At 36.5% G+C, this 21222-nt stretch overlaps 2 protein-coding genes across 2 annotated transcripts; both read left to right on the top strand.

Annotated features, from left to right (window-relative positions):
• The first annotated feature begins 277 nt into the window (after nucleotides 1-277).
• Nucleotides 278-4544, top strand: LOC121260667 (peptide methionine sulfoxide reductase A5). Its single transcript, XM_041162615.1, has 4 exons — nucleotides 278-742; nucleotides 2890-3002; nucleotides 3086-3230; nucleotides 3963-4544. The coding sequence occupies exons 1-4, from the start codon at nucleotides 446-448 to the stop codon at nucleotides 4158-4160; spliced, it is 753 nt and encodes a 250-aa protein (XP_041018549.1). The 5' UTR covers nucleotides 278-445; the 3' UTR covers nucleotides 4161-4544.
• A 3082-nt stretch (nucleotides 4545-7626) lies between these two features.
• Nucleotides 7627-14881, top strand: LOC121260684 (peptidyl-prolyl cis-trans isomerase Pin1). Its single transcript, XM_041162641.1, has 2 exons — nucleotides 7627-8099; nucleotides 14625-14881. Exons 1-2 carry the CDS (start codon nucleotides 7856-7858, stop codon nucleotides 14747-14749), a joined length of 369 nt encoding a protein of 122 aa, XP_041018575.1. The 5' UTR covers nucleotides 7627-7855; the 3' UTR covers nucleotides 14750-14881.
• The last annotated feature ends 6341 nt before the right edge of the window (nucleotides 14882-21222 follow it).

The following is a 21222-nucleotide window of genomic DNA, read 5'->3' as shown; positions in this document are numbered from 1 at the left end:
AAGACGCATCTTGGAACAGCGTCGTTTCGATAAGGGTATATTAAAAAAAAAGTTATATTATATCGGTCGGTTCAGCGGTCCCGTCCAGCTTCAAACCGGGACCGAGTTGTTGAACGTCGGTTTCTTCAAATTACCACCGCACGCTGACTGGTTCTCCATTGATTCTAGCCAGTTCTTGGCGTGGCCAGTGGGTTCGCATCAGTGGCGGCCGGTGGCTTTAGTTTCTGTAGAGCCCTACCTTTAATGCCTGTGTCTAGAGTTTTTCTTTATTTTATTTGGACATTCGGACCCGAGTTATAGCTTATTTTCAATCCAACCCCTCCTTTTAATATTTTGTTCATTTTTTAACGGAATTAACTATTAAGCAATCTTAATTTGTTTCCTCCCCATTTTTCTATTCCTTCTCTCACCATTTTCTCCCTCTCCCTGTCTGTCGGTTAAATCAATGGCTTTTCTACGGAGTAGCAGCGCTCATGGATTATTAACCTTGGTTCTCCTCGCCGCCTCCTTGACCAATATATCTCAGTGCATCAGAGTCTCGGATCGAACTTCGGAACCGGCAAGGGACCCACCAAACAGCCAGACCTTGAAAAGCGCGGTCTTTGCTCTCGGGAGCTTCTGGAGATCCGAGGCCGTATTCGGATGCTTGAACGGCGTAGTACGGACCACCGTCGGATACGCTGGCGGATCCAAATCGAACCCAGAGTACCGAAGCTTGGGCGACCATGCCGAGTCCGTCCAGGTCTCGTCTCTCACACTTCCTTTTCTTTAATTCTTACTCTTTGCGTATGTTTCAATTTGATATGGCTTTAAGCTTCTGGACTCATAAGATCTATAGTTGTCAGTGTATGTTGCATAAATATGTTATTGGATTTAAGCTTAACGGCTATAACTGTTTTTTTTTTAATAAATGTTAGCTTTTTCTTCTTTGGAGATTATGAAATTGGACTTAACAGACAAACTAAGAATTATGTATCGGGTTGTCGGGGAAGATTTTATATGATGTGAGGTTGGGACCCATTAATGGATGCAAAGAGGGATAATACCGGATGGAGTACACGTTTTTAGTGGAATTTCTAGTTTCAGGGAATCCAGTTGGGAGATCTGTTATCGAGACTAGAATTTCATTGGGTTGGTTTGGCAATCTTAATATGATCTCGTTGCTGGACAGCTTGAGTATAAGATAATTCTGATACTTCGTTTCCCGTGTAAGGTGGAGTTGGAATTAATGGATTGCTGATCTTTCCACTGATTATTCTAAAACGGTTTTATATGTCCTGGCCTCTTGGAAGATTCTTCTTAGAGTATAATGCTGATCTTTTTTTAACTACAACATCTAATTCTAAACTATAGGGTAGGAGTTGGTGCTCTGCTCCGCCACAAAAAAACGAGAGACTTGTTGCATAACCCTTAGTGTCTTTGTGCCTAGAATTGACCAACACTGTCTTGGACTCGTAATAGATTACTTGAAATTGCTCTCTAAGAAGTTGAATCTTACTCTGGTGCTAATAGTCTAATTTTCACTTGTAGGTATTACTCATGTATACGGCCCATGTACTTGGCTGTCTATTTTATTATGAATAAAACTTCTTGATTACCTACCCAAAAAAAAAAAAAAATCTAGTTGGCTGGCATGTTTTGAAAATCTGAAAATTCATTGGAACAGATCCTGGATACACCTAGAGGGGTTGAATAGATGCTTTAATTCTTTTATGCCAATTTAAAAATCGAACAAGTCAATATTACTAAGCAACAACAGATCAAAAATATCAAAATAAATAAAATATGAAAAAATAAAGAACACTAGAGGTTTTTTTATCTTTTAACGAACTCTTCAAAAGAAAAACCACGCTGGGTGCTTAGCCACTGCCTATAAGTCCACACACAAGAAAATGGTTACAATTAAATTTAGACTAGACACTTACAAAACCTTTGTTGACTTTAAACTTGATTTGCAATCCTCACAAGTGACCCACTTGATCTCTACAACACAGTAGCTACGAAACTCTGGTTTCATCAATAGCTTCACCCACAAACAAATTTGTCCACTCCACTAGAACTTCCTCATGCTGATGAACTCATGGACAACAATCTAAGAATAAAATTATCAACTGATCATCAGGATGGTGTTCTCTTTATCTTGTAGGCACTCAACCTCAAATAAGTTTTTCTCTCACTAGAAGTAAATAAGGGTTTACGTAAATATGTCTATGTACTTAGAAAATTGTGTATGGGAAACAAAATTGTGTATGGGAAACATTATTGAGGTTTGACTTAAATCAGGGCTAAAGTAAAACCTTAGAAACCTTTTAAGAGAGGAAATATGATTCAAAGACTTATCCTAGAATCCGATTGAATGTTTGAATGAAAGAGATGAATAGTTGATTTACCTTTAATGTACCACGGGTCTCATGTGTGCCTGGTGAACTCAAATCACGATCCCATGGGAGGTCTAGCTAACTTGTTGGAATTTTAGCTTAACCAAACTAATCGTGGGAGTTCATGAATTTGCGGCCGACCGAACGCCCAGCGGGAGGTCTAGCAAATTATCAGTTTTGCCAAATTTTACACTTTTTTGAACTGATTTCAAACTAGACTCAATCCCATCTAAGTACAATAAATTACTAAGCAATTGGACTAATTTTTGTCATTGAATATGCTATTACTTTACAAAATTTTCCTTGTGTAAAAGGGGTTCATTGTTGGCATTTTTATTCATGTAAACATGGCTGGCAGGTGGAGCTACATTTACATTGGATTTTGTATAAGGATCCTTATCTCATATGCTTCTGTATGGATGTGTCTTTTACTTGGAATTTATTACGTGTTTTCTATTTCTGTTTGATCTTTATGGAGGCTTGTCTGACATGGATTTTTGAATGTACAAAGGTTGAATATGATCCCAGACTGATTAATTTCAGACAACTTTTAGAGGTTTTTTGGTCTAGTCATGATTCTAGGCAGGTATTTGGGCAAGGCCCTGATGTGGGTAACCAATACAGGTAACACTGCTTACCTTCAAAAGTAGGTTCTTGATTCATGCAGACCTCATACGTACCTTGGAACTATTTCCATGTATTAGCAGGTCTATTATTTTCACGAATGGAAATGAAGAATCTAGATTGGCTGCAATAAGCAAAGAGAGGGAGCAAACTAAGTCTAAAAGCAGCATTGTGACTACTCAGATTCAACAGCTTAGAACATTTTATCCTGCAGAGCCTGAACATCAGGTTTGATATTTTGAATTAGTAACATTTTAATTAATGCAAATGTGTGCCTGATCTTCTTACTTTAGAACCTTTAAAATTCCCAGAGCTGCTTATGTCCTCCCTGATTACTGTTCTTAAGAGCACAATACGTTCCAATTTGATAAAAATAATGGCTTGAATGGGCTGTGAGTTTGAATTTTAAAGTTGGATTATAATAGACGTGGTTCTGCAAAATGCCGTCCATGTTCTTTAGATTGTGGGAATGAGAAACACGAAGCAGGAGGATGAACTTCCAGAGTTCTGTCTGCTACCGTATATGTTAATGAAACCATGGAAGCATTTATGTCCAAATGATGCCTTATATGTCATGCAATCATGATTAGAGGTGGTTAGTCTAGCTTCTGAAGTTTGGAATGAGTAATTCCTTTTCAGTGACACTGAGAGAGGCTTGTAACAGTCCCACTGGGGTCAGGAGAAATGTCTTTTAGAAGTAATTTGTTTCCATGGCACTGCTGCAGTTTTGTGTACAACCTCAACTTTCACCACTCAATATTCATCGCATGCATTCACTGAAATTACTCACTGGAACTATTTTTATTTTTATTTTATGAAAGCTTGTTTTCAACTCTGAAAGATGGGAAGACCTTTTCTAATAGATGTATCTTTGGAAGATTCTGAAATAGCTTTTGAGGAAGGTCATGTTCGACAATCTTTCATGATGGCTGACCCAACGTTTCGTCTTAAAATCTGCAGAAATTTGAGCTCAAACGAAATCCTTTCCTTCTTCAGCTAATTGGGAACCTGCCAGAACAGGAGCTTGAATGGTCAAGTTTGGCAGCAAAATTAAATGGTTATGCAGCAGAGCTTTGCCCTCCTAGAGTGCAGAAGCAGATAGATGCAAAGATAGATGACATCACGAGAAAAGGTTGGCCCATTTTGAGAGAAGTGTAGCTCTCTTTTTTGGGGTATAACTTCAGATCAATATTCTTGGACAAACTCTCACAATGACGCAACAAATTAACACTCAATTTGCTTGTGCGGGCTGCGTTGTTGAGAATCACAAGCTGTGGGGAAGACAAGCAGCCAACTGAGTTCATTGATTGATTCAACCAAGAGGTCTTTAGATGATGGGGATTTTAAACTTCAGATTTCAGATTATGTGATGGTTGTTCGGCTGGAAATCTTTGGTCGTGTAATTAGTATGAGTATCTCTCTCTCTCTCTCTCTCTCTCTCTCTCTCTCCGGGCAGTTTCTGAGACATAGGCCTTGAACCGGTTTTGTTGTAACTTTAATCGTCTGAAATGAAAAAGATTTTGGTATCTCCAAACTTTCGTTCGGTTTGGGCATTATTATGTGTAGCCCCCCAATAAGGGAAAATGCTTTTTTTTACAGTTAGCACCCCATTTGACATTCAAATTTGACAACCATCAATTAAATTTTTTTTTTCATTTTTTTTTAAATTCCCTAATTTCTTAAAATGAAAATGACTTTGAAAAAAAAATCAGGAAATTAAAAATAAAAACTGAGAAAAAAAAGTTATATTTATATATATTTTATTGATGGTGTCAAGTTTGGATGTTAAATGGGGTGCTATAATAATAATAAAAAAAATAAAATTTTATTTATCATCCTCATACTATACATCATAATTTTTTATTTTTTTCTCATATTAAATATATGGTGTATGAATGATGAGTAAAAAAATTTAATTAATTTAAGAAAAAAAAAATATGATATGTGGTGGGTGAAAATGAACGATAAAATTAAAAAAAAAATGACATGCTGTACAGAACTATTCGGAGTTTCCCTACCTGCTAAATGGGAAAGAAACCTGCTAAAGAAACAAAAACGTCTCTGTCGATAAATAAGTTCTTAGTGATACTACTTTTGTTCCAAATAAAAAAAACTTATGCCGAGGGTAACGAGAATAAGTTCAATTTAGATTAAGAAATACTCTCGACTTATTTTATCTTATTTTATCATTATAATTTTCATAAATTTTTACATAAAATATAATAAATAATTCAATTTTTTTAAATCTCAAAACAATAATAATATTAAAAAATAATATTTTATTCAACTTTTAACTTTGATCTCAACTTATTATCTAAACCTAACCTAATTCTTGAATAGAAGAATCTCTTTGGCTCTCCCTCTCTCTAAAACCAGAGCCTCTCTTTCTAGAAACACTCTCTCGTCTGAACCCAGCTGGGGGGAAGGGGAGCTTCGGCTCCTTCTTCCTCTCCCTCTTCTCCCTCTCTACTGTCGGCCCTGCGTCTCCGGTGGTTTTTTGGTTTTTTTCTCCTTTTTTATTTTATTTTATTTTTCGGCCGAATAAGGGAGGGTAGTCGATTCAAGCTTCTCCGGTGACCATCTTCCTACACGCGCACCACCGGGAGAATTCTCACCCGCTGATCTTACAGTCGACCGGATTGGGCACCATTCGGAGCAGCGAGTTACACTGATGCGTGGTTTAAAGTCAATGCGTGGCGCACTCGAGCCACCGTGAATCACCTTCCGTTGATGCCATACGCAGCACCTCAGGGCCTAGTGACTCTGGCACCGTATTGACCGACCGATTGGCTCCTTTCCAGAGTGGCACGTGTCATTCACACACCACTAGTGTTTCCCTTTTATGCTTTTCCCGATTCATTTTTTTTTTTTCTGTATTTGCGATTTTATGTTGGTGTGTTTTGTTGGTGTTTGTTTGTTGAGTTTTTTGTTTGTAGGAAAAATAAAGTGAAATAGGCTATTAGATTTATGTCCATAGCAGTATTGGTTCCTCCCTCCTCCAGTTTGGAGGATGGGTGTGGTGTTTACTTCTCCGCCATTAGAGGATGGAGTGTGGATACCGGTTGGTTTTACCTCTGTTTTATACAAAGAATGATACTCTTTTTTGAGAGTTTTTTGAAGTTCAGACAATATCCGTCGCAAAAATATTTGTATATGGGGAAGCTTACAACAGAAGTTAGTTTAGCTTGTAACTTGAGTCACAGATGTAACTTCGTTATGAAATGAAATGATGTCTATTTCCTATAAAAAAAAAAAAATCTAACCTAATTCTTTTAAGACATAAAATGGTAAAGTTAATTAGTCTTTTTTTTTTATTAAAAAAAAAAACCACCTTACTGGATAGAAATTAAGCAAAATTTACAGAGAGATAATTATTACATAATTTTTTAGAATTATCTAATCAAATATTAATTTATTTAAATTTACATTTGTTAGAGAATTATATAAAAGTTCTAAAGTAATTAATGAATAATACATACAAGTATAATCCCTTAAAAGAAAAGTGAGATCTACTGTAAAATGTACTTTTATAATCGGTCTCACTTCTTTTTAATAAAAAAAACTTCTTCGAAGTTATACGTCTTGAGCAGTATTATTGTATTGAGTGCATCTTGTTTACTTTAATAAGAATTACTATGTCTATATATTTTTTTTTACAAAAGAAAAATTACAGGTGGACTTGACGCTCGAAAATAACAATATCAACAAAAAAAAGTTAACTAAAAAACTGAATTAATGTAACTGATAATAAATTGATAAAGTAAATTCTCACTCTTCTATCTTTAGAAAAACACTTGACCACATAGATGTTGCATAAATTAATCTAATTTAATATTATAAGTTATATTTATTTTATAATAAAAATTTTAATGAAATAATATTTATAATTTTAGAGTTGTAAGTCTCATATATTTCTATTGAAAAAAGATAAATATAAAACATGAAAAAATTATTTTTTTAATAATGAATCTTACCTTTTTTTTAAATGAGTACTCAGAGATTGTATAATTTAAAATTATGTCTAAAATTACCCAAAATTTTATAATCTACAGGTTAATTTGTAAACATATAACTTTAAGCACTCGTTTAGTAACATGATATATCTCAAGTATTCTTAAATATCTTCAGATATTATATTTTATTTCTAAAAATTATTCAAACACAACACTTTTCAATTTTTAATTTTTAATTTTTCATCTAATTATTATAATTTTTTTAAACTCTCAAACAAAACATAAAAAATAATACTATTTTTTCAAATTTTAAAATAAAAATAATATTAAAACAATTTCAATTTTATAATATTTTTATTTAATTTTTTTCTCTTTATCTTCTAAAATTCTATAAAATATTTTAACTCAAATAATTTTACTATATCTAACAAATATGTTTGAGATATTCTATTTATTACTTTCCAGGTGAAAAATTCAAACTTGAATGGTGACTATAGTCTGTATACTTATTAAAAAAAACATAGTTCGACCCCTCCCCCAATGTATTAAAAAAAATAAAATAAAAAAAAGATGCGTATGACGTGTTATTCCGTGAATGGAACAGAGTATGTGCGTCGCACAATGCATCAGATATTCGTACAGCTATACTTGACCTGAGGAGATAATAACTCATAGCAGCTTCTCCTCTATATACATAAAGCAAAGTTGCAGTTCTGCGCAGGCTACCCTTGCACCAACTCGCAAGCACAGTGAGATCAACGACACCATCCGTTTCTCTTCCTTTCTCTCTATATTTTTTCCAGCTTTGCAAAGATAGAGACCGATCGGAAGCGAAAGAAAACCTCAAAACCGTCTGCAGATCGGACGGCGGACAGGGAAAAGCATAAGAAGAAGACGAGAATGTCGGCGTCTGCGACGGCCAATCAGGTTAGAGCATCGCACATACTGATCAAGCACCAAGGGTCTCGGAGGAAGGCCTCGTGGAAGGATCCAGAGGGCCGGGTCATTATGAGCACCACCAGGGAGAGCGCCGTATCTCAGCTCCAAGCCCTTCGTGACGACATCGCTTCGGGAAAAGCCAAATTCGAGGACCTCGCCTCTAGCTTCTCCGATTGCAGCTCCGCCAAGCGCGGCGGCGATCTCGGTCAGTCTTTTTTTTTTTTTGATCTTTTTGACTTCTTCTCGGTTGCCTGTAAAGTCCAATAAAAGGCACCCAACCACCCAAGAAGGTTTGGTTTTGACTTTTTGTGCTAATTTAGGGTTTGAAAATACCTTAGATTTAATTTGCTTCGAACTTCTATGTTTAGTTTCTTTGGCTGGTCAAAGGATTAATCTTTTAGATGAATTGTTGTCTGTGTTAAGGATTTGGGAAAGATGACTAAGGCTACGTTTTGTTAGGGGAGAAAAAGAGGTTGATGGAATACCAATGTACTTAAAAACACGGTAAAAATGGACAAGATATAAGCGTGGGGCCAAAAAGGCTAGGTTTTTCGTTGTTTAAGAGGTTAAGTTATGGTTTCCTAGAAATCTTGCCCTGAAGCATGATGTTTATGTTTAGAAAGTAAACCATCAAAAGCTGTATATACCGATAAATTACAAGGGCACATCCAGTCAATAACAGAGAGGTGGAAAAGAAAGGAAATGAAGGAAATGGGCCTTCCTTTCTATGAGGGACACGTGATGAGTTTAAGTTGTATGAATCGTAAGGCCTGTATCGTTGCCTAATAGTGATTTGCAGACATCATGGAGTAAAGGTCGAGGCTTAGATACTTCTAAAAAAAAAGGTTGAGGCTTAGATATTCTCAATCCTCCTCAGTAACACCAAAAGGTCCAAACCACATTGTGGCTTATACTCCAAAAGGACTAGTAACGATATAATTGGAACACCATTAGAACTATTATAAAGAGCAAAAACTTCTCATTCCTAGATAATGTGGGATACCACACACCCCTTACTCTTATCAAACTCCTACCCAAATCTCATGTTGTATTGACCAAAATACATATTCCAAACAAATAAGCAACTTACATCAACGAAAATTACACAATTAGTATCAATAATCATATTAATAGAGATTAACTACAAGAGGACTTACCAAAATGTGGAGAACTAGAGAGAGTAGCCAACACAAAATGAGAAAAGATGTCTGGTGTTAGTTGTGTGCTTCGTTCTATGCTTATTTTTAGGGAAAAGTTGTTCAACATCCCCAGGGTAAATTTTGTGCATTACCAATGGCGGCATTAACCTCATTATGGTGAAGTTGTTACTAATAATAAAAAAAAATGGTGAAGTTTGTCCCGAAAAATACTTGGGCTCCTCTCAATTGTTATGAGAGAGACGTTTTAGAAGAGATGTATTTGCACATGGGTGCAACTTGGATGGGGAACAAAATGAGGAAGAAGGGTTGCGGACACAAGGGGCTTTTTCTGCGTCTGGGATAAAGATTAAGAGTAATGCTATATACAGTCGTGTAGTGCGCAAGTGCCGCACAATTATTTTGAAAAATATTGGGGTCTACTATTAAAAAAATTAGTTTTTTTTCATGTAGGTCTCATATTTACTCACTTTTTACTAAGGGATTGTGCGGTGTTTACGCACTTCACAACTGCAAATATCATTTCTCAAAGATTTAACCTAGGTGAAACTCATTGCTTCACTTAGGCGCACAACCCTCATGCTTTTTTTTAAAGGAGACTACATGGGCCTAATAAGAGTTGGGCCTGAGGCTTGGGTATTACAGTCCCCCCCCCCCCCTCCCTCTTTTTATAGAACTTTGTCCTCGTAATTTGGGTAATATTAAACTACCTCCCATCATGGTTCTAATTCAACCACTTCCAATTCAAGTCATTTTCTTTATTGTTACTTCTCATAGTCCTTCCTTCTCCTCAAAACTCATCTTTAGGGGGGAAAAAAAACTTATTTAGGCCTCGTTTGGTTTTAGAGTTGATCTCAACTCAATTCATCTCATCTTATCTAATTATTACAACATTCCTCTATGAAATATAATAAATAATTCAATTTTTTCAAATGACAAAACAATAATAATATTAAAAAATAATATTCTAACAATATTTTATTCAATTTTCAACTTTTATCTCAACTCATCTCATCTCAACTCATTATCGAAATCTCACCTTGCTTCGGCATTGAAAAATTTAAGGCTATAGCTGTAAATCTAAAACCCAAATAATATTTATGTTTGTTACAGTCTCAACTCCAAATTTATTGATTATGAAAATCCAAGTAGACATTCATAAATACACCTCTGAAAATATCTCTTTAAGCAAAATATTGGAACACCAAGTTCTTATGACAACTAAACAGAATCTGAAGTAATCAATAATAACCGTAATTTATGTGCTTACATTTGAGAACTTAAGTTCCTATTTTGATAGGCCATCAAAATGGGATAGACATTCAATAAAATCTTATTCTAGAATTCAACATTGGAAAAATTCTCAAACCAAATGTCTGCTTTCCAAAAAAAAAAAAAAAACAAATTTCCACTCACTAAAGGACTTATAATACTTACCTTGTTTATCCTCCCCATCACATTCTTTCTTGATCCTTACAAGAAATGCAAGCATTGCTAAGGATTTCTTCAATTTGCGGTTAGTGGGTTTGGGCTTTGGTTTTGTCAGATTGTTAAACTTGTATCTATTGACTGAAGGAACACACATAATCAGACGATGTTCTTTTATTATCTCATATCCCAAAGCACGAGCACACTCCAACCTATACTTTATGTAAGTTTCAGAGTCCCATTACCCATTTTCTTTCTCAAATTGCGGAGGTGCCATCTAAATTATTGAGAACATTATCACAAGAAAGAGAAAAATGATTTAAGACGTATCAAAAAACAAGAGTAACAAGGACCAAAATAAAATTTACCAACCTAAAATGCATTATTATCAAGTAAATAAAAAAAATCATTGCAAAACTTCATATGTTCCCAATGTAAATTGAAAATTTATGAAAGAGTTTTTTTTGGCACTTCCTATTGAAATCTTGGGTGCTCACTTCTTCCTACCCATCACTAGTCTTGGGCACCAGTTTCTTTAGAAGTGAGTGGGTATACACGTGTAGGAGCTGTCTTTCTTTGATCTCTCACGGAGGTAGAAGTATTTCCTTCATTGAAGGAACATTCTCGAGCAAAATGCCATTTCTTGCCATATTTGAAATATATGCCTATCCCAGCTCTACACTCACCACTATGAATTTTTCCACGCTTTGCACACCTTTTATTTTGACTACTTGAAAAATTTCTCTCTTGTACCACCTTTGTCCTTCCATCCTCAGCAGGTTTAATCTTTTTCCATTGGCCTTGATTCTCATTGTGATTGGTTTCCTATGGTGCTATCCTTTTCTTTTGGGTATTATAAATATAAACACTTCTTTGAAGACTGTGCTCAATGATAGACACCTTATCAACTAACTTGAAAAATTTGGTATCTGAGAACTTACGACCCTATCGTAAATTTTGAGATTTAGTCTTTCCTCAATTTTTCAAGCCTTTCTTTCTTCTCGGAAATCAAATAAGCAGCAAAGAGAGAGAGCTCAATAAGTTTTGCCGCTGGTGAACGTTCATTGACCATTGTACCAAATTGGTGAACTCTCTAGCTTTAGCGTCTTTGACAGACTTTGGGAAGAAACACTCAAATTTCCTTAAAACGGTTCCATGTGATTGGAGTTTGCTACAGTTCTTATTCCAAGAGTCCTTGAGATCCTCCAACATTTTGCTTCCCCAGTCTTATAAAAAAAAAAAAAAAAAAAAAAAAAAAACATTTTGCTTCCCTAGTCAATTTGAATGTGGAGTACAAAACGTTTTGCTCATCAGTGCATCGTAAAACTAAGTATTCTTTTGTTGTCCTGAATCCAATCTTCTACAGCAATCAGATCAGTCTTTCCTTCAAAAGTTGGGGGTCACAAATGATTAAATTGTTCAATAGTGCATCTTTCATTCATTGCATATCAATTTCGAGTCATGGAATTACATACAATCTCTACCATTACTTGTAGTACTACTTCTCGTAGTACTGTGGATCTATCAGAACTTGGTCCAGCCGGAGTCTCCCCATTGAATGTATCATTCAAATTGAAGGAAATGTAATACCCAAGCCCCAAGCCCAACTTTATTAGGTCCATGTAGTTCTTTAAAACAAAATAAGAGGGTTGTGTGCCTACGTGAAACGATGAGTTTCACCCTAGGTTTAATCTTCATCCAACTTGAATGGAAAAGCCCCTTGTGTCTGCAACTCTTATTCTTCATTTTGTTCCCCTCCCAAGCTGCTACAAATCCACCCATTTGCAACAATAGCTCTTCCAAAACGTCTCTCTCTCTCTCTCTCTCATAATTATTGTGAGGAGCCCAAGTATTTTTTGGCACTGACTTCATCACGATGAGGTTAATGCAGCCGATCGTAATGCACGAAATTTACTTCGGAGATGCTGGACAACCGATCGAAATAATGGGATTCTTCCCTATAAATAGGCATAGAACGAAGCACACTGGTTATCTCTTCTCATTTCGCGTTTGCTACTCTCTCTAGTTCTCCACGTTTTGGTTAATCCTCATGTAGTTAGTTTTTTTTAATATGATTATTGGTGTTTATTGTGTAATTTTCGTTGATGTAAGTTGCTTATTTGTTTGTAATGTATTTTGGTCAGTACAACATGTGATTTGGGTAGGAGTTTGAAATTAATTTTGTACATATTTGGAGCAATGATCTATTTGGTAGGGCTTTGATTTTCTTTGAAATAAGAAATTGAGTTTTGATGTAGGTGTATTATGAGTTATCTAAAACTTAGCATATGTACAACCTGTTATTACGTATGAAATCTTTGGAAGAACATGTGTTCGGTTTACAGCCTTGGGTATTTCTTTTTATGTGGTTTGATTTTCTTATATGCAAACCAATATTGGCATAAGAGAAACCATATGTTTTGGTGTTAATGATCTTTAATTAGAGCGGTTATACTGAATAAATATGTAGGTGTATATTTTTGTATTCTCGAGCTTGGAGAGATTGGTTAAAACATAATTTTTTATAATGTTTAAATGAATTTAGGGGCAAGAAGAATATATGTGTTGTTGGATAACTTTTGTACTCTCTACTTGGGTATACTTAAGTGTGGTGATGGCTTAATTTTATTGTGAGCTTTGTTTTTAGTTTGAATTTGGTTGAAATCTTTGAATTCAATAGCCATGAAAATGTGGGTGTTATAAATGGTATTAGAGCCTATTCCAACCAGAAATGTGGGACTTGAGTTGTGCCACCTACGAAGAATGGGCCCGACGAGGGCGCTGAGAATTTAAGGGGGGGGGAGAGATTGTGATACCCCATACTGAGTGATAAGGATAGGTGGTGTAGGAGATCCCACTTTGCTTGGGAATGAGAAGTTTTTGCTCTTTATAATGGTATCAATGGTGCTACAATTGTATCATTGAGTAATCCTTTTGGAGTATAGGCCCAGATGTGGCTTGGACCACCCTTTGTGTATTACATCCTTCCTACCCCCAGAATGCACAAATTTTAGCTAACATAAGTGATTTCCTTTGTTCTTTAGTGATTGGGCATCTGTGTTATTACATTACATTTTATTTTTACTTTTTTGTCTTTTAGTGAAATTTTCTTAATGGAATATTACTTTTCTTTCAATTTCAGCCAGCAATCTTTTCATCTAACTTGCTTTCAAGGTTTTTTTTCCCATTTGTATCAAAAACCAGTTTTCAGTGAAATTTTCTTAATGGAATATTACTTTTCTTTCAATTTCAGCCAGCAATCTTTTCATCTAACTTGCTTTCAAGGTTTTTTTTCCCGTTTGTATCAAAAACCAGTTTTCCAGCAGTTTTCTGTATTTAACTTTCTTTCAGTCTAATAATATAATATCGTAGTTAAGATTATTCTTTCTTTAGAAATGCTCCTTTTCATCCTAGATTTTGTTATCTTCAGTCACACTTATTAATGTGATACATTATTAGTGGCTGTCCATTTAAATGGTGACATATGAAACCACTTTAAATGTATCACATCAGCACTCGTGATTGGACATGACAAGATCAAAGATGAAGACTAGCATTGCTGCCAACGCGGGGGTTGGGGGGTGGGGTATGTTTTGAAATTTCAGGTTCTTGTTTGAAATTCTTGAATGAATAAAAAAGTAATATTGTTGTAAGGATATGTTTTTATGGTGGTGGTTAAAATACCGTCTATAGTTTTGTGGCAACCTCGATTTGATTTTTTTTTTTTTGTGTTATCAACATGCTTGAAATACAGCGAGTGATCTTATAGTTAAGTGGATTCATATATATCCTGTGTACTGGGGTAACATCCTCTTTCATTATCAATAAAATTTCATCTTACTCATAAAAGTAAGTCAATTAATTGCGTTATATATAATTCTAGTGACTTATATCTTTCAATCTACCTTCTGTCCCATGCCTCTGCGTTCTTTCCCATTTATTGGTTAGTACCTGATAATGAAAAAGAGAGCTATGAGATCCCAAGTATTTATATATGCAAGTTGTGCCTGATAATTTGCACACGGGATGGGACATATACCTTCTTTGACTGCTAGTAAATTTGTATGCCCATGACATAACCTGGATTGGATATCGTCTCTTGCATTGCTCTAAACAAAACTGTATGTTAAATATTGCTGCTGCAGGTCCTTTCGGCCGAGGCCAGATGCAGAAGCCTTTTGAAGAAGCAACATATGCTCTTAAGGTGGGCGAGATAAGTGACATTGTGGATACTGACAGTGGAGTCCACATTATCCTGAGAACTGGTTGATTACTCTCATGGAAAAACATCAAACAGTGTGCTTCAAGAACGGATTTATGTATTTTTCTCAATTGCATTTTGCTCCTTGTCGGAGCAACTCGACCATCTTACGACTTAATTAATGATTTGATACTTATAATACTTGCCTGCCAAAATATGGTTGGGAGGATTGTGTTTCGCTTCTTATTACTTTTCTTGGTGATGGTACGTGGTGGTTGAGTGGTAATGCCTGAGGGGTGTTTGGATTGATTGAGCCTCTTAATTTTATCTCATCTTATCTAATCATTATAATTTTTTAAATTTTAACACAAAATATAATAAATAATTTAGTTTTTTTTTTAATTTTAAAATAAAAATAATATTAAAAAATATGTTGACTTATCCCGCCTGATGAGTGATGGGATGAGTGAGAAATGCACAAATAGAAGTTAGACACTTAAACATTCTAGGATTCTTATAGTAGAGTTGATATTAAGTGATCGTACCAAATTCTGTTTAGGTTATATCTCTCCTCTCGTTTGCGCTCTCTCTCTCCAAGTCCTCCATTTCTTTCTCCTCAACACCAGCACCCAAGACTGGGGAAGAAAATAAAAGAAGTAATAAAACTCACTTCATGAGCATAGAGCTTAAACTACAAAAAATGGAGTCCGCAAAGGCTGGGGAAGAAAATAAAAGAAGTAATAAAACTCACTTCATGAGCATAGAGCTTAAACTACAAAAAATGGAGTCCGCAAAAATACAAGTAGGAAAAAATTACATAAAACGGATAAAGATGTGGAATGAACTACTAAACTCATTAAACAATCTTGGCAAAACACAAGGACCACTCACCTAAAAAAATAAGCAAAAGCACTCGAAATTCTAGTAAAAGCCAAGGAAGCTACCGATTAAGCTTGATCCAATGGAAAACCGTGTTCAAAAATACAAATTAAACATCAACGGTTCGAGGAATGTTAGGGACTTCGGTCAAGTTTCTAAATACTATGATCTCCATGTATAGGATCTCCTTGAGATGACCGAATGTCCGTTCCTCTCTTGCTTGGTTCTCGAACAAAGGTCACAAAGTTGACAACTTTAATAAGGTGAGGTTATGTGTTTAGACTTGAATTGGTGTGTGGAATGATGAGAAAGATGATGAAGTGTATGGACTACAATGGGTGAAGGAGGCGCACGGCAATGGTGGGGAATTAGGGTTAGCGCCACTTAGGGTTTAGGTTTAGGGTTTGGAAGATGGAAGATGGAGGCTAGGGTTTTGGAATTAGGGTTTCGAAGGGGGCAGCTAGGGTTGGACGAGTTTGGTGTTGAGTGATTTTAGGAAAGTTTCCTAAAATCTTGGAACTCAATTTTGGGAAGTGTATGGCCGGTTAGGGTAAGCGATTTGGTCAACTAGGGTTCCTAAAATGTAGGAACACTAATTATGGCAAGTGTAGTGGTCGGCTAGGTCAAATTCAAATAAGGTAAGAAAGTGCCGAAATTTGAATTTGAATTCAAATGGAATGGGTGTTCGGCTAGGGCAAAGATGATGAGGCAAAACAATTATGGAAAGTTGACAAACACAATGGTTGGTCGACTTTTAGGGTTTATTGGATTTGGAAGAGTAAAAATATGATGAACACCAAGAACACAATGAAGAACACTCAAGAACAAAAGCATAAAACACTTAAGGACTTGAATGAACAAATGACAATAATGATCATTCAACACTTGATTCACGAATTGCACAAGAATTGAATAAACCTCATATATTGATAAACACAACTTGGATTCACGGATTGCACCAAGTTGCAAGAAAATAAGATAAATGAATTACACCTATTCAATGAATTGCAAGGTGTAATTCTCTCTCTGGGATTCACGAATTTCACCTAAAAAGCCCAAGTGCAAAGGCACCGTTTGTGATCTCTCAAACAATAGTCTTCCCTTTAGGAAATTTGCCAAAAGATTCTAAGGCAAGTGAATGAAGTCCTATTTATAAGCAATACAATTTGGAAACTCCCAATAGGTCCCTTGAAAATAAATAAATAAATCAAATTAAATAAATAAAATAAATAACATGATAATGGCATGGACCAAGTCTGGTTGTGGCATGCATGGCCCATGGTGGGCTAGGTTGGTGCATAGTGGTCTTCAGGTTGGTCCATGGCTAGGTGATGAGGCATGGCTTGCTGATGGTGAGCCATGGTTGTGTGCTGGATGACCCAGGCTGGTGGCCTAGGCGCTGAGGCTGCAAGGCATGGGCTGGAGCCATGCCTTGGATGGCATGCTTGATGGGCATGCCACTGGCCTAGCCTGCAAGGCACTGGCTGGAGCTGTGCACTGGATGGCATGCCTGGGGGCATGCCACTAACCTCGCCAGTGTGCGGCAGGGGCTGTGCATAGTGCGCGCGCGCACTGGGTGGGCTGGCTGTGCTGCTCATGGCTTTGCGGCACATGGGCGGGCGCAGGGCCAGGCGGCCCATCAATGTGCGCATGGGCCTGTGCACTGGAACAAGCATGAGCGCATGGCACTCTGCTGCGTGCAATGCCGTGCGCATGACTGCTCGCCTGGGCAGGCCCTCACTAGCCTCGCTTGCCCGCATGTTGGGCGCCCCATGTGTGCCATCACGCGGGCCAAGACATGCATGCATGCTGGGCGTCCCGTGTGTGTCACCCCACAAGCCAAGGCATACTTGTGGGCTAGCCAAGGTGCATGACTAGGGCATGTGCGGCACCTCTAGAGGCAACTCGACGTGGGGGTCTAACAAGGAACCCAAAGTTTAAACCATCTAAACTTGATCTAAAAAAAGAAAAAGAAAAAGCCATCTAAACCAATACAAGAGCTTATTACTTTGATCTAAAGGAAAGTCCAGGTAGCTGGCAAAATCAAGCTCTGAAAAATGATAATAAAGGAAAACGAAAAAATATTCTGGATGCAATTGACAGATCATAGGCTTGTGCAAAAAGCCAGATGGCCCGTTCAACCTGCGCTACCCAACTGGGCCCACCAGACAAAAGTCAGGTTCATCGGGTTAAAACTCAAAAACAGGTTTATAAAGTCGGATTCGTCGAATCCGTCGAAACCGATTTTGGACAGTCTCTTCTTCCACTGCGAAACCCTAGCCTTCGTCGCATTCTTCGTCGCGTTCGCCCCTCTGCTGCTACTTTCCTGGTCCAGGTTATTAGTCTCTCTTACTTTCTCTCTTTTGCTTGACTATTGGAGGGGGTTCTCTTCTTCCATGGGTTGGGAACTGGGTGTGTGTGGTCAGGCATGGACTAGGAAGGAGACTTCGCTATTCCTCGTCTAGATCTCCTCAGTATCCTACTGTCCTCGGTCCCAACCTGCTCGACATTTGGATTCCTAGCACCAACACCCACCTTCCTCAATCCATTGTTTCGCTATTTATATTTACTCTTTGTTTTGTTCCTCAAAAGCACTGAAATGTTTCTTACCTCTTCCTTCCGCTCTCTATTTCACTTTCCATGATTCCAACTGTCTCTTCTTCTAAAACCACTCTGTTTTGGTTCGATTTCTCGTCATCCATTCATTCTCTTTGTTTTTTCTCATTCTTTTTATTCTTTGAAGAAAAGAATATGCTTTTTTTTCCTACTTTCGGAAAGTTGATTTCCTTTTCTTTTCTGCTCGAGGACCTCTTCGGTGTTGATTTCCTGGTTCTGGAAATATCTTTTTTTGGTGGGTTTATGGTTTTTTGGCAAGCGTGGAGTATACTTCGTTTAAATGATGCTAAAATAGCACTAGTGGTTGGAGATGGCAGGTTCTGCAATAATCCAAGTCTAGTGTCTTTTTTTTTCCTGAATAATTTCCTGGATTTGTATTGATAAGAAAGAAAACTTTTTTTCTCTCTCTGGAGAATGGCTTTGGTCTTTTGACTACTGTATTTGCTAAAATGTTGTTGTATATCAATATGTAGGTCTCTCCTTTATTGTTGTCTCTCATATCATAGAGTAATAATGTTGGGTCTACTGGCATGAAATCCTATAGAGCACTCGCACTCCTCGGAGCAGGTCTTTTAGGGCTTTTGAGTTTTGGAATGATAGCATCTATTGATGAGGTTGAACATGGATTACTGCATCCTCACTATCTCTGGCCTCACAAGGGCATTCTTAGTTCATATGATCATTAGCTCTCAACTTTTTAGATTTTCTTCAGTATTTTTTTGTTAGAAACCTTCCTTTTAATGTACTACAATCTATTTGTAATGTAAATGGTGAAGAAAAAAGTAAACAAAATGCTGGAAACCACAAGAAAAATAGATGCATAGCCGGTGTTTGATAAAAGTCCTCAAATGGTATTGTAAAGGTTCTAGTCAAGGTTTTATATTCAAATAAAAAAATAATAAATAAATAAACGACCCGACCCGACCAGTACAGCACGGGTCAGATCGGATCGGATCGGATCGGTTTGGCACGTAAATAGTGTCGGATTGGGTCGGATCGGTTGGATTGTATCGGGTTGCAGCCCTAACAGATCAGAGATGCATACAAAATCCAAAAAATCAGCCCTTTGATAATAGCCAAATTGTGCATAATTTTACTACTTTAAATTAAACATTATCACAATCATGTAGGGATAATAATTATATTTTTATTAGTTTTAAAATATTTTATTTTTCTCACTTAACTTTAAATTTTATCTTGATCAGGAATTGAAGCAGGAGAAAAATTGTATTTCAAAATTAATATGATGTTGAGGTGTTGCACATTGAAGATTAGACGTGCAAAGCAATTCATGCAATTGGACTTATTTAGTGGACCTCATTGTAAAAGAAGCCTTTAATATAAGATAAGTGTGCAACCGAAAAAGGGAATGCAAAGAGAAGAAAAGAAACAAGAAGTGAAAGATGTTGAATTATGAAGAATAAATAGAAACGGAATTTGACAATATGGTAACACTCCCATGAAAGCATTTATCCCACAAGTTAGTGATAGACAAAGGGAATTAACTAAATTGATTTGTGCACCAATGACCTCTATTTATAGGCCATCATGTACTGGTTGACAAATGGCACAACCATTGGTAACTCAATGGTTGTCAAAGAACACAACCTTAAGAAGTGATACAACCTTTTGATTAAATCAAAAAATTGTGTCTTTTAACACTTCACTATTCTTACACAACCTTTTGACTAAATCAAAAGGTTGTGTCTCTTGACACTTTTTTAACCATCACCCCTCATGGAAACCATCACCATGGAGAGGGTATCATTCCAAGAGGTACACCGTTTGGTGATCATACCTCTTAGAATTACATCTCCCACTTGATCACACAAAACGGTGATGATCTAGTTGAGTATTTTACCTAGGTACTAATATGAGTTTTCTACTGCTCAACTCTCATTTGCTACTCTTGCAGATCGGCGTCAAAGCATAACAAGCCTCTACGTGTACACGTTTTTTGTCATTACCTTATCTGACCGCACCATTTACCATATGTGCTCCCACTGATCACATATTAGGGGTGACTTCATTTCACTAAAAAAGAAATTTAGTGAACGACATCAATTCTCCGTGACTAGATCAATATCCTATGATTGGATCAATTATTCATACCCCTATCACAATTGATGACTTCAGCCGAATACATAACACATGTATTGACCTGTACTGAATTTTCATTTAGTACTTCCTCTAGAGGCTATTCCTGAGGTTTTCCCTAATCACCTTATCAACGACTTTGCAAATGATTAACCGTTTACTTGGGTAATCAAATCTTATTTCACTAAAACTTTAGTGAATGACACTAAATTTTCGTTTAAATACTTCCTCTCTTGAGTCTTTCCTTAATCACCATATCAGCGACTTTACCATGATCAACATTTTACTTGGTTAATCAACCTGCACTGAAATTTTATCAAGTATTCACCCTAAGGCCATTACTGAAGTTTTTCTTGATCACCTTATCAGTGACTTTACAAATGACCAAAATTTTTATTTAGGGATCATCATAACTCCAATTTTCTAGGCGTCTCCAGAATTTGCTGAGTTATGCATGTCAACTATGAGATTGCTTCACCTAGGTTTCTCTTAATCCCATTCTAGTCAAATGTTCTCTGAATTTCTCCAAAGATAAACCTTTGGTCATCGAATCTGCTACCATCTCGGTCAAGGAAATAAAATTAACATTGACCTCACATATTTTCACTATATCTAAAATATAGTGATAATATACATAACGTGTTTTCTCTTGGAACTCTGTGTTCCACTTTTTATCAATAAGATGACAAACTGATTATCACAAAACACATTGATTGGTTATGTGCATGTACCCAAATTCAAGCTTCCAACAAAGCGTTTTATCCACACCACATTACTCATTGTCGTACTACAAGCAATATACTCTGTTTCCATAGTAGACTTAACAACACATCTCTGTTTCTTACTTAACCAAGAAACTGATGTTCCACCAAATAGAAATATATATCCAGTTATTGATTTTCTATCATCTACATCACTTTCAAAATCAGTATCACTATAGCTGATTAATT

Source organism: Juglans microcarpa x Juglans regia, chromosome 4D, assembly GCF_004785595.1.
Source record: "Juglans microcarpa x Juglans regia isolate MS1-56 chromosome 4D, Jm3101_v1.0, whole genome shotgun sequence".
Classification (NCBI taxonomy): domain Eukaryota; kingdom Viridiplantae; phylum Streptophyta; class Magnoliopsida; order Fagales; family Juglandaceae; genus Juglans; species Juglans microcarpa x Juglans regia.
Note: the sequence above shows the minus strand (reverse complement) of the source record. Positions and strands in the feature narration are given on the sequence as shown.